The 15,985-nt window shown below is 36.8% G+C and overlaps 1 protein-coding gene across 1 annotated transcript in view; it reads right to left on the bottom strand.

The window, feature by feature from the left end:
• Positions 1–165: 165 nt before the first annotated feature.
• Positions 166–15,985, bottom strand: part of LOC139405205 (mitochondrial glutamate carrier 1-like) — a 94,898-nt gene continuing 79,078 nt past the window's right edge. Inside the window, exons 7-10 of the mRNA XM_071147634.1 lie at positions 3,507–3,567; positions 2,002–2,146; positions 1,514–1,668; positions 166–245 (exon numbers count right to left, since the gene is read on the bottom strand). Coding sequence (XP_071003735.1) covers positions 166–245; positions 1,514–1,668; positions 2,002–2,146; positions 3,507–3,567 — 441 coding nt within the window. The remainder of the gene's footprint in view (positions 246–1,513; positions 1,669–2,001; positions 2,147–3,506; positions 3,568–15,985) is intronic.

Here is a 15,985-nt window from a genome sequence, read left to right as displayed (position 1 = left end):
TGGGCACTTGAATGAAAGGGTAACTACACTCAACAATCTCCTGAAGTGGTAATATGTGTTGTAATATACTTAGAACATCCTGTTGTTATCCAAAACAAAAAGTGTGATTTTGAGAGCGAAAACCTGAAACAACGTCAATACCCCACAATCCCCATGTGTTGCGAGTTACCTGATACAGTCAGTCACCCCGCTGTAGGTTTCCTCTGTACTCCCTCTGTTCATAGACTGGATTCTGGTCTTTATCACTGTCAATACACAACAACACCATGGTAATACTACAACACACACTGATGCAACTAAGAACCTATGATTGGTGTAAGATCCCGGCTAAATACAGACCATTTTAACTCAGAGAGACATAACGTAGTATAATAGTATAACATTGTAACACATTCTAGGTTCTTAATAACAAGTTATAACAAGTTTGAAAGAAAATCCCCATGTCTCACCATCTACAGGGTTGACAGCAGCCATACTGCCAGTCTATATAACTAGATACTGGATATTATAATATCATGTCTCACCATCTACAGGGTTAACAGCGGCCGTGCTGCCAGCCTATATTACTACAGTATTATTAACTATAATATTATGTCTCACCATCTACAGGGTTGACAGCGGCCGTGCTGCCAGTCTATATAACTAGATACTGGATATTATAATATCATGCCTCACCATCTACAGGGTTAACAGCGGCCGTGCTGCCAGCCTATATTACTACAGTATTATTAACTATAATATTATGTCTCACCATCTACAGGGTTGACAGCGGCCGTGCTGCCAGTCTATATAACTAGATACTGGATATTATAATATCATGTCTCACCGTCTACAGGGTTAACAGCGGCCGTGCTGCCAGTCTATATTACTACAGTATTATTAACTATAATATTATGTCTCACCATCTACAGGGTTAACAGCCACGGCGGCCGTGCTGCCAGTCTATATTACTACAGTATTATTAACTATATACTGGATATTATAATATCATGTCTCACCATCTACAGGGTTGACAGCCACGGTGGCCGTGCTGCCAGTCTATATAACTAGATACTGGATATTATAATATCATGTCTCACCGTCTACAGGGTTAACAGCCACGGCGGCCGTGCTGCCAGCCTATATTACTACAGTATTATTAACTATAATATTATGTCTCACCATCTACAGGGTTGACAGCGGCCGTGCTGCCAGTCTATATTACTACAGTATTATTAACTATAATATTATGTCTCACCATCTACAGGGTTGACAGCGGCCGTGCTGCCAGTCTATATTACTACAGTATTATTAACTAGATACTGGATATTATAATATCATGTCTCACCGTCTACAGGGTTGACAGCCACGGCGGCCGTGCTGCCAGTCTATATTACTACAGTATTATTAACTAGATACTGGATATTATAATATCATGTCTCACCGTCTACAGGGTTTACAGCGGCCGTGCTGCCAGTCTATATTACTACAGTATTATTAACTAGATACTGGATATTATAATATTATGTCTCACCATCTACAGGGTTGACAGCCACGGCGGCCGTGCTGCCAGCCAGACAGCCTGCCAGGAATGAGACATAGAACGGAGCGGGGCCCTCCGCTCCTCTCTTCCCCAGGTCGTTCAGGTTGGCAAACAGAGGGAAGTAGATGATGGAGAACGGAACATCCCTGAGAAGAGAGAAGAGAGGAAGGGAGAAACGAGAGACGAGCAGAGGAGAGTTTATCATATTGTCATACCTCAGTGTGTGTCGGTGTATCTATGAATGGGCTTTCATTGTATTTCTTTGATTCCTCGATTCCTCGCGTCCTCTTTCCTCGACTCCTCAAAACGTCTTGGAGGAGAAGATCCAAGGTCCCTTAGTCTCTGATCTTTTTCCTCCATACGTTTTGAGAAGGAGACGAGGACGGTAGGAATCCAGAAAATAAAATTGAGATAGAGCCAATGAGTCGAGGGTAGTTGGTGGTCAGAACAGTGTCCGTCTGTGGTGCTATGTTGTTTACCTGAGCAGTGTGGCCCCCAGGCCCTTGTACAGCCCAGCGATTCCCTTCTCCTTAAGCAGTTCCCTGGTCAGTTGCATGGCGGTGGGGGACTTGGTCGGCACGGTCCCCGGTACTACCGTCTCTGGCATCAGCTTCCTCTGGGCCTCTGATAGAAGGACAGACAGGTACAGCGTGGGGTTAGAGCTTTTCTGATAGTTGATTTGTTAAGGAAGAATTTTACTATTATTGTAATTAAGATGCACTAACTTTTCTGTTCTGTCTGTGGACAATATAGTATCCATCCACCCACCTACCCACCACCCACCCACCACCCACCCACAGACAGTAGAGATGGTAGGATCCTTATGTGGATCCAATATAGAATAGACAGTAGAGATGGTAGGATCCTTATGTGGATCCAATATAGAATAGACAGTAGAGATGGTAGGATCCTTATGTGGATCCAATATAGAATAGACAGTAGAGATGGTAGGATCCTTATGTGGATCCAATATAGAATAGACAGTGGAGACGGTAGGATCCTTATGTGGATCCAATATAGAATAGACAGTAGAGATGGTAGGATCCTTATGTGGATCCACTATTGACCACACGGGGGCAGAATTGATCCATATTTCAACACTAGGTCATAGTGACCCTTCCATTTTGCAGCTCTGTGTCTCTCTCTTACCAATCCTCCTCCATCTCTCTAAATATCTCACAGATTGTTTTTCCATCTTTCTAAATGGTTGTATTCGGTCTGGATCGCCGATAGAGAAATGTAACGGTCATGTGAATGCCGTCTCCACTAAAGCGAGAACAGTGCCTTTAAATTTAAATCACGCTGTAATACAGGACTTCATTCCACTCTCTCTAACTGATTCTCCTCTATCAATTCAATTCAAGGGCTTTATTGGCATGGGAAACATGTGTTAACATTGCCAAAGCAAGTGAGGTAGATAATATACAAAAGTGAAATAAAAAATAAAAATTAACAGTAAACATTACACATACAGAAATAATAATAACTATCTATCTCTCTTACTGAATCTCCTCTATCTATCTCTTACTGTTTGTCCTCTGTCTATCTCATACTGAATCTCCTCTATCTATCTCTTAATGTTTGTCCTCTGTCTATCTCATACTGAATCTCATCTATCTATCTCTTACTGTTTGTCCTCTGTCTATCTCATACTGAATCTCCTCTATCTATCTCTTACTGTTTGTCCTCTGTCTATCTCATACTGAATCTCATCTATCTATCTCTTACTGTTTGTCCTCTGTCTATCTCATACTGAATCTCCTCTATCTATCTCTTACTGTTTGTCCTCTGTCTATCTCATACTGAATCTCCTCTATCTATCTCTTAATGTTTGTCCTCTGTCTATCTCATACTGAATCTCATCTATCTATCTCTTACTGTTTGTCCTCTGTCTATCTCATACTGAATCTCCTCTATCTATCTCTTACTGTTTGTCCTCTGTCTATCTCATACTGATTCTCCTCCATCTCTTTAAATCTCTTACCAATTCTCCCAGCATCTTGAAGCTGAATCTTCAACATCTCCATAGGAGTCGTGACGATAACCTGTGACGATAAACACAAATACAAGATGAAAAACCTCTATATCTGACAGGAACATTTGGTCAAGTGTGATAACCAGGGGTTTATATAACCAGAACCAGAACACTATAACAATATAGAACACGATAACAATATGGAACACTATAACAATATAGAACATTATAACAATATAGAACACTATAGAACACTACAACAATATAGAACACTATAACAATATGGAACACTATAACAATATAGAACATTATAACAATATAGAACACTATAGAACACTACAACAATATAGAACACTATAACACTTTAGAACACTATAGAACACGATAACAATATGGAACACTATAACAATATAGAATATTATAACAATATAGAACATTATAACAATATGGAACACTATAACAATATAGAACATTATAACAATATAGAACACTATAGAACACTACAACAATATAGAACACTATAACACTATAGAACACTATAGAACACTACAACAATATAGAACACTATAACACTATAGAACACTATAGAACACTACAACAATATAGAACACTATAACACTATAGAACACTATAACACTATAGAACACAATAGAACACTACAACAATATAGAACACTATAACACTATAGAACACTATAGAACACTACAACAATATAGAACACTATAACACTATAGAACACTATAGAACACTATAACACTATAACAATATAGAACACTATAACAATATAGAACATTATAACAATATAGAACATTATAACAATATAGAACACTATAACACTATAACACTATAGAACACTATAACAATATAGAACACTATAACAATATAGAACACTATAACAATTTGGAACACTATAACACTATGGAACACTATAACACTATGGAACACTATAACACTATAACAATATAGAACACTATAACAATATAGAACACTATAACAATATGGAACACTATAACACTATGGAACACTATAACACTATAACAATATAGAACACTATAACAATATAGAACATTATAACAATGTAGAACATTATAACAATATATAACACTATAACACTATAACAATATAGAACACTATAACAATATAGAACACTATAACACTATAGAACACTATAACACTATAACAATATAGAACACTATAACAATATAGAACATTATAACAATATAGAACATTATAACAATATAGAACACTATAACACTATAACAATATAGAACACTATAACAATATAGAACACTATAACACTATAACAATATAGAACACTATAACAATATAGAACATTATAACAATATAGAACATCATAACAATATAGAACACTATAGAACACTATAACAATATGGAACACTATAACAATATAGAACATTATAACAATATAGAACACTATAGAACACTATAACAATATGGAACACTATAACAATATAGAACACTATAACACTATAACAATATAGAACACTATAACACTATAGAACACTATAACAATATAGAACACTATAACAATATAGAACACTATAACACTATAGAACACTATAACACTATAGAACACTATAACACTATAGAACACTATAACACTATCTAACACTATAACACTATAGAACACTATAACACTATAGAACACTACAACAATATAGGACACTATAACAATATAGAACACTATAACACTACAACAATATAGAACACTATAGAACACTATAACAATATAGAACACTATAGAACACTATAACACTATAGAACACTATAACACTATAGAACACTATAACACTATAGAACACTATAACACTATAGAACACTATAACAATATAGAACACTGCAACAATATAGGACACTATAACACTATAGAACACTATAACACTATAGAACACTATAACACTATAGAACACTATAACACTATAGAACACTATAACACTATCTAACACTATAACAATATAGAACACTATAACACTATAGAACACTATAACACTATAGAACACTATAACACTATAGAACACTATAACACTATAGAACACTATAACACTATCTAACACTATAACAATATAGAACACTATAACACTATAGAACACTATAACACTATAGAACACTATAACACTATAGAACACTATAACACTATAGAACACTATAACAATATAGGACACTATAACAATATAGAACACTATAACACTACAACAATATAGAACACTATAACAATATAGAACACTACAACAATATAGGACACTATAACAACATAGAACACTATAACACTATAGAACACTATAACACTATAGAACACTATAACACTATAGAACACTATAACACTATAGAACACTATAACACTATAGAACACTATAACACTATCTAACACTATAACAATATAGAACACTATAACACTATAGAACACTATAACACTATAGAACACTATAACACTATAGAACACTATAACACTATAGAACACTATAACACTATCTAACACTATAACAATATAGAACACTATAACACTATAGAACACTATAACACTATAGAACACTATAACACTATAGAACACTATAACACTATAGAACACTATAACAATATAGGACACTATAACAATATAGAACACTATAACACTACAACAATATAGAACACTATAACAATATAGAACACTACAACAATATAGGACACTATAACAACATAGAACACTATAACACTATAGAACACTATAACAATATAACAACATATACAATATAACAATATAACAACATATACAATTAACTAATAGCTAGCATAAGCAACTCTACAGTGTAACCAATAGGTCCAGGAGCTAGGCTAGGCTACGGCCTAACATATACAATACCATTAACTAATAGCTAGCATTAGCAACTCTACAGTGTAACCAATAGGTCCAGGAGCTAGGCTAGGCTACGGCCTAACATATACAATACCATTAACTAATAGCTAGCATTAGCAACTCTACAGTGTAACCAATAGGTCCAGGAGCTAGGCTAGGCTACGACCTACCGGACATCAATGTGTTAATAGCTAACAACTCACTAGCTCCTATTTGTGTTACAAAGAGCTAGACAACACAACGGATACCATTAACTAATACACACTTGTTTCTCCTGTGTAATCCGGGCTGTAGTAACTGGTTAACAGGATTAAAGGTGAGATGGCCAGTTGGGTTAATACTACTCCTAATCTAATCTAATCTAATCTAGAGTTCCCTGGGAAGTATTGAGCTAGCTGGCTTCGGCCTAATGGACTACAGGTAGGCTATTACACTATGACACAAATACACACAAAACACACACGCACGCACACAGTCACACACACACACACACACACGCGCACACACACAATCACACACACAGTAGTGATGCGTGGGTCAACTGTTTGTTCATCCGCACTCGCACACAATTGCTAATAACTCATCTGCAACCGACTTTAGCCGTTGTGATAATCCCGCACCCAACCCTAACCTGCCATATGTCACGATCGTCCTCTTCTTCTGACGAGGGGTAGCAAGGATCGGAACCAAAGCGCAGCGTGGTACGTGTTCATGACGATATTTATTCAACTCAGAACACTAAAACAAAACTAAACAAAGAGAATGACACGAAACGAAACAGTCCTGTCTGGTGACAAACACAAAGACAGAAAATAATCACCCACGAAACACAATTCGAAAACAGGCTCCGTAAATATTGGTTCTCAATCAGGGACAACGATTGACAGCTGCCTCTGATTGAGAACCATACCAGGCCAAACACAGAAATAGCAAATCATAGAAAAACTAACATAGACAACCCACCCCAACTCACGCCCTGACCATACTAAAACTAACATAGACAACCCACCCCAACTCACGCCCTGACCATACTAAAACTAACATAGACAACCCACCCCAACTCACGCCCTGACCATACTAAAACTAACATAGACAACCCACCCCAACTCACGCCCTGACCATACTAAAACTAACATAGACAACCCACCCCAACTCACGGCCTGACCATACTAAAACTAACATAGACAACCCACCCCAACTCACGCCCTGACCATACTAAAACTAACATAGACAACCCACCCCAACTCACGCCCTGACCATACTAAAACTAACATAGACAACCCACCCAACTCACGCCCTGACCATACTAAAAAACAAGGACATAACAACAGAACTAAGGTCAGAACGTGACAATATAGGCCTGTAGAAAATGTGCTTTACAGTCAGACACCAAAACAAATACTTTTGACAGGTGGGTGCAGGAATTCTTTTTTTAAAGCCTAATTTAAATATGTTTCTGCTTACAATTTCAGATATTTTGGTAGGCTATTTGTTAATAATCCACATGTCTGTAATTAGATACAAGCCGTTTATCTTCTGTCCCAGAAGACTAAATAACCGCAGAATAGTGTTATAAATGGATCAATGCTTCAATCTAAGGGACATCTACAGAGTTCTCAGTCATCTCTGCTTCCCTCGCACAGCACACATTTAATGCAATAACCCAAAGAGAGAAAAAAAAAGAAAAACAGGAAAGAATTTCTGTGCAAAATTTACAAATGGCATCAGTTTGACTGGTTTTATGGAAATTGAAAGCAGTGAAAACAACCCAACATGTTTCTGATAAGATTTCAGTTCGACTTGGATGCATATTATATACTATCAGCTGTTATGATGCTGATAGAGATACCGCAGCATCTTTACAGACAGTCCCTAACTACGCATTCTTTCTATCAAGATGCTGAAAGACATAAATCATAATTCTACACTTGTGTTCCCGAGTCAAAATGTACATTTGGTATATAATTTTACTGCCAGAAATGCTTCATTTTGAAGGAGTTAATATTATATGAGGCTATGTGAGAGATTATAGGCCTACAGTTATTATATGAGAGGTTATAAACTACAGTTAATAGTATATTATATGAGAGGTTATAAACCTACAGTTAATATTATATGAGAGGTTATAAACCTACAGTTAATATTATATGAGAGGTTATAAACTACAGTTATTAGTATATTATATGAGAGGTTATGAATTTACAGTTAATATTATATTAGACTATGTTATATTATATTATATGAGAGGTTATAAACTACAGTTAATAGTATATTATATGAGAGGTTATAAACTACAGTTAATATTATATTATATGAGAGGTTATAAACTACAGTTCATATTATATTATATGAGAGGTTATAAACTACAGTTAATATTATATTATATGAGAGGTTATAAACTACAGTTCATATTATATTATATGAGAGGTTATAAACTACAGTTAATATTATATTATATGAGAGGTTATAAACTACAGTTCATATTATATTATATGAGAGGTTATAAACTACAGTTAATATTATATTATATGAGAGGTTATAAACTACAGTTAATATTATATTATATGAGAGGTTATAAACTACAGTTCATATTATATTATATGAGAGGTTATAAACTACAGTTAATAGTATATTAGACTATGTTATATTATATTATATGAGAGGTTATAAACTACAGTTAATAGTATATTATATGAGAGGTTATAAACCTACAGTTCATATTATATTAGACTATGTTATATTATATTATATGAGAGGTTATAAACTACAGTTAATAGTATATTATATGAGAGGTTATAAACTACAGTTCATATTATATTATATGAGAGGTTATAAACTACAGTTCATATTATATGAGAGGTTATAAACCTACAGTTAATATTATATTAGACTATGTTATATTATATTATATGAGAGGTTATAAACTACAGTTCATATTATATTAGACTATGTTATATTATATTATATGAGAGGTTATAAACTACAGTTCATATTATATGAGAGGTTATAAACCTACAGTTAATATTATATTATATGAGAGGTTATAAACCTACAGTTAATATTATATGAGAGGTTATAAACTACAGTTAATAGTATATTATATGAGAGGTTATAAACCTACAGTTAATATTATATGAGAGGTTATAAACTACAGTTCATATTATATTATATGAGAGGTTATAAACTACAGTTAATATTATATTAGACTATGTTATATTATATTATATGAGAGGTTATAAACTACAGTTCATATTATATTAGACTATGTTATATTATATTATATGAGAGGTTATAAACCTACAGTTAATAGTATATTAGAATATGTTATATTAGACTATGTTATATTATATTATATGCGAGGTTATAAACCTACAGTCAGGGTCCAGAGTTCAGATAGGTTGCTATTCAAATCAAATCAAATTTTATTTGTCACATACACATGGTTAGCTAAACTATTCCATCTGAACAGTACAGTACCTTTGATGTGCCATAGGCCTGTTTGAAGTCCTGACTGTCCAATTGTAATCGCGCCTCACAATCATCACACATCATCATAACAACACAGCCACACTGCTGTCATCCTCTTGTACCACTTCACCAAACATTATTCTGCTCCTCCCTTTTCAAGTCTCCCATTGGGCAGCTTTTCTCTTCCTGAATTCAACTCCGCCCCCTTTTTTTTTGTTATGCCTCAGTGGAGCGACATGAACTTTTTCTGCCCTAGTTCCCGAAAGCGTTTGGTGATTGGCGTGTAAACATGTGTGTGTCGAGTACAGTTAGGCTCTAACGCTTAAGCTTCTGCACTAAAGGAAAACCTCAATGTAACATATAGATATTAACTGAACAAGAAAAATGATATATCATTATACGCATTGTTTTCTCTTTATTAAAACAAACCCGCCCTTCATCCACACAATATTTCATGACTCTAAACCCGCCTGCATGTGGATATAACCGCAGGGACAGCAGGTTATGAGTCAACCCGTGCATCATTAACACACACACACACACACACACACACACACACACACACACACACACACACACACACACACACACACACACACACACACATACACACACACACACACACACACACGCACACACACACACACACACACACACACACACGGTGCTCAGGGTCCAATGACCTGCAAGTCCTTATCTCACTGTTACCACCAGTCCAGAACAGCTGAGCTAATGAATAATTTATTGTCCCACTGTCTCTGTCTGCGTCTGGCCAGCAGGACTTGTGAATACTAGATCACCTGCTGAGTTGTGTAGTACCTACTGTAGACTAGACATAGTGGTTATGCTGTGTAGTACCCACTGTAGACTAGACAAAGTGGTTATGTAGACCTACTGTAGACTAGACATAGTGGTTATATAGACCTACTGTAGACTAGACATAGTGGTTATGTAGACCTACTGTAGACTAGACAGAGTGGTTATGTAGTACCGACTGTAGACTAGACATAGTGGTTCTGCTGTGTAGTACCCACTATAGACTAGACATAGTGGTTATGCTGTGTAGTACCTACTGTAGACTAGACATAGTGGTTATGTAGTACCTACTGTAGACTAGACATAGTGGTTATGCTGTGTAGTACCTACTGTACACTAGACATAGTGGTTATGTAGTACCTACTGTAGACTAGACATAGTGTTTATGTAGACCTACTGTAGACTAGACATAGTGGTTATGTAGTACCTACTGTAGACTAGACATAGTGGTTATGTAGACCTACTGTAGACTAGACAGAGTGGTTATGTAGTACCGACTGTAGACTAGACATAGTGGTTATGCTGTGTAGTACCCACTGTAGACTAGACATAGTGGTTATACTGTGTAGTACCTACTGTAGACTAGACATAGTGGTTATATAGACCTACTGTAGACTAGACATAGTGGTTATGTAGTACCGACTGTAGACTAGACATAGTGGTTATGCTGTGTAGTACCCACTGTAGACTAGACATAGTGGTTATACTGTGTAGTACCTACTGTAGACTAGACATAGTGGTTATATAGACCTACTGTAGACTAGACATAGTGGTTATGTAGACCTACTGTAGACTAGACATAGTGGTTATGTAGACCTACTGTAGACTAGACATAGTGTTTGTACTGTGTAGACCTACTGTAGACTAGACATAGTGGTTATGTCGTGCCTACTGTAGACTAGACATAGTGGTTATATAGACCTACTGTAGACTAGACATAGTGGTTATGTGGTACCTACTGTAGACTAGACATAGTGGTTATGCTGTGTAGACCTACTGTAGACTAGACATAGTGGTTATGTAGACCTACTGTAGACTAGACATAGTGCTTGTACTGTGTAGACCTACTATAGACTAGACATAGTGGTTATGCTGTGTAGTACCTACTGTAGACTAGACATAGTGGTTATATAGACCTACTGTAGACTAGACATAGTGGTTATGTGGTACCTACTGTAGACTAGACATAGTGGTTATGCTGTGTAGACCTACTGTAGACTAGACATAGTGGTTATGCTGTGTAGACCTACTGTAGACTAGACATAGTGGTTATGCTGTGTAGTACCTACTGTAGACTAGACATAGTGGTTATATAGACCTACTGTAGACTAGACATAGTGGTTATATAGACCTACTGTAGACTAGACATAGTGGTTATATAGACCTACTGTAGACTAGACATAGTGGTTATGTAGACCTACTGTAGACTAGACATAGTGGTTATATAGACCTACTGTAGACTAGACATAGTGGTTATGTAGACCTACTGTAGACTAGACAGAGTGGTTATGTAGTACCGACTGTAGACTAGACATAGTGGTTATGCTGTGTAGTACCTACTGTAGACTAGACATAGTGGTTATGTAGTACCTACTATAGACTAGACATAGTGGTTATGCTGTGTAGTACCTACTGTAGACTAGACATAGTGGTTATGTAGTACCTACTGTAGACTAGACATAGTGGTTATGTAGACCTACTGTAGACTAGACATAGTGGTTATGTAGTACCTACTGTAGACTAGACAGAGTGGTTATGTAGTACCGACTGTAGACTAGACATAGTGGTTATGCTGTGTAGACCTACTGTAGACTAGACATAGTGGTTATGCTGTGTAGACATACTGTAGACTAGATATAGTGGTTATGTAGTACCTACTGTAGACTAGACATAGTGGTTATGTAGTACCTACTGTAGACTAGACATAGTGTTTATGTAGACCCACTGTAGACTAGACATAGTGGTTATGTAGACCTACTGTAGACTAGACATAGTGGTTATGCTGTGTAGTACCTACTGTAGACTAGACATAGTGGTTATGTAGACCTACTGTAGACTAGACATAGTGGTTGTACTGTGTAGACCTACTATAGACTAGACATAGTGGTTATGCTGTGTAGTACCTACTGTAGACTAGACATAGTGGTTATCCTGTGTAGACATACTGTAGACTAGATATAGTGGTTATGTAGTACCTACTGTAGACTAGACATAGTGGTTATGTAGTACCTACTGTAGACTAGACATAGTGTTTATGTAGACCCACTGTAGACTAGACATAGTGGTTATGTAGACCTACTGTAGACTAGACATAGTGGTTATGCTGTGTAGACCTACTGTAGACTAGACATAGTGGTTATGCAGTACCTACTGTAGACTAGACATAGTGTTTATGTAGACCCACTGTAGACTAGATATAGTGTTTATGTAGACCTACTGTAGACCAGACATAGTGGTTATGCTGTGTAGTACCTACTGTAGACTAGACATAGTGGTTATGCTGTGTAGTACCTACTGTAGACTAGACATAGTGGTTATGTAGACCTACTGTAGACTAGACATAGTGGTTATGTAGACCTACTGTAGACTAGACATAGCGGTTATGTAGACCTACTGTAGACTAGACATAGTGGTTATGCTGTGTAGTGCCTACTGTAGACTAGACATTGTGGTTATGTAGAACTACTGTAGACTAGACACAGTGATTATGTAGACCTACTGTAGACTAGACATAGTGGTTAAGTAGACTTACTGTAGACTAGACATAGTGGTTATGTAGACCTACTGTAGACTAGACATAGTGGTTATGTAGACCTACTGTAGACTAGACATAGTGGTTATGCTGTGTAGTACCTACTGTAGACTAGACATAGTGGTTATATAGACCTACTGTAGACTAGACATAGTGGTTATGTAGACCTACTGTAGACTAGACAGAGTGGTTATGTAGTACCGACTGTAGACTAGACATAGTGGTTATGCTGTGTAGACCTACTGTAGACTAGACATAGTGGTTATGCTGTGTAGTACCTACTGTAGACTAGACATAGTGGTTATGTAGACCTACTGTAGACTAGACATAGTGGTTATACTGTGTAGACCTACTGTAGACTAGACATAGTGGTTATCCTGTGTAGACCTAATGTAGACTAGACATAGTGGTTATGTAGTACCTACATTAGACTAGACACAGTGGTTATGTAGACCTACTGTAGACTAGACATAGTGGTTATGCTGTGTAGACCTACTGTAGACTAGACATAGTGGTTATGCTGTGTAGTACCTACTGTAGACTAGACATAGTGGTTTGGTAGACCTACTGTAGACTAGACATAGTGGTTATGCTGTGTAGACCTACTGTAGACTAGACATAGTGGTTATGCTGTGTAGTACCCACTGTAGACTAGACATAGTGGTTATACTGTGTAGTACCTACTGTAGACTAGACATAGTGGTTATATAGACCTACTGTAGACTAGACATAGTGGTTATGTAGACCTACTGTAGACTAGACATAGTGGTTATGTAGACCTACTGTAGACTAGACATAGTGTTTGTACTGTGTAGACCTACTGTAGACTAGACATAGTGGTTATGTCGTGCCTACTGTAGACTAGACATAGTGGTTATGTAGACCTACTGTAGACTAGACATAGTGGTTGTACTGTGTAGACCTACTATAGACTAGACATAGTGGTTATGCTGTGTAGTACCTACTGTAGACTAGACATAGTGGTTATATAGACCTACTGTAGACTAGAAATAGTGGTTATGTGGTACCTACTGTAGACTAGACATAGTGGTTATGCTGTGTAGACCTACTGTAGACTAGACATAGTGGTTATGCTGTGTAAACCTACTGTAGACTAGACATAGTGGTTATGCTGTGTAGTACCTACTGTAGACTAGACATAGTGGTTATATAGACCTACTGTAGACTAGACATAGTGGTTATATAGACCTACTGTAGACTAGACATAGTGGTTATATAGACCTACTGTAGACTAGACATAGTGGTTATGTAGACCTACTGTAGACTAGACATAGTGGTTATATAGACCTACTGTAGACTAGACATAGTGGTTATGTAGACCTACTGTAGACTAGACAGAGTGGTTATGTAGTACCGACTGTAGACTAGACATAGTGGTTATGCTGTGTAGTACCCACTGTAGACTAGACATAGTGGTTATGCTGTGTAGTACCTACTGTAGACTAGACATAGTGGTTATGTAGTACCTACTGTAGACTAGACATAGTGGTTATGTAGACCTACTGTAGACTAGACATAGTGGTTATGTAGTACCTACTGTAGACTAGACAGAGTGGTTATGTAGTACCGACTGTAGACTAGACATAGTGGTTATGCTGTGTAGACCTACTGTAGACTAGACATAGTGGTTATGCTGTGTAGACATACTGTAGACTAGATATAGTGGTTATGTAGTACCTACTGTAGACTAGACATAGTGGTTATGTAGTACCTACTGTAGACTAGACATAGTGTTTATGTAGACCCACTGTAGTCTAGACATAGTGGTTATGTAGACCTACTGTAGACTAGACATAGTGGTTATGCTGTGTAGTACCTACTGTAGACTAGACATAGTGGTTATGTAGACCTACTGTAGACTAGACATAGTGGTTGTACTGTGTAGACCTACTATAGACTAGACATAGTGGTTATGCTGTGTAGTACCTACTGTAGACTAGAAATAGTGGTTATCCTGTGTAGACATACTGTAGACTAGATATAGTGGTTATGTAGTACCTACTGTAGACTAGACATAGTGGTTATGTAGTACCTACTGTAGACTAGACATAGTGTTTATGTAGACCCACTGTAGACTAGACATAGTGGTTATGTAGACCTACTGTAGACTAGACATAGTGGTTATGCTGTGTAGACCTACTGTAGACTAGACATAGTGGTTATGTAGTACCTACTGTAGACTAGACATAGTGTTTATGTAGACCCACTGTAGACTAGACATAGTGGTTATGTAGACCTACTGTAGACCAGACATAGTGGTTATGCTGTGTAGTACCTACTGTAGACTAGACATAGTGGTTATGCTGTGTAGTACCTACTGTAGACTAGACATAGTGGTTATGTAGACCTACTGTAGACTAGACATAGTGGTTATGTAGACCTACTGTAGACTAGACATAGCGGTTATGTAGACCTACTGTAGACTAGACATAGTGGTTATGCTGTGTAGTGCCTACTGTAGACTAGACATTGTGGTTATGTAGACCTACTGTAGACTAGACATAGTGATTATGTAGACCTACTGTAGACTAGACATAGTGGTTAAGTAGACTTACTGTAGACTAGACATAGTGGTTATGT

This window comes from Oncorhynchus clarkii, unplaced genomic scaffold (assembly GCF_045791955.1).
Source record: "Oncorhynchus clarkii lewisi isolate Uvic-CL-2024 unplaced genomic scaffold, UVic_Ocla_1.0 unplaced_contig_13062_pilon_pilon, whole genome shotgun sequence".
In the NCBI taxonomy this organism is placed as follows: domain Eukaryota; kingdom Metazoa; phylum Chordata; class Actinopteri; order Salmoniformes; family Salmonidae; genus Oncorhynchus; species Oncorhynchus clarkii.
Note: the sequence above shows the minus strand (reverse complement) of the source record. Positions and strands in the feature narration are given on the sequence as shown.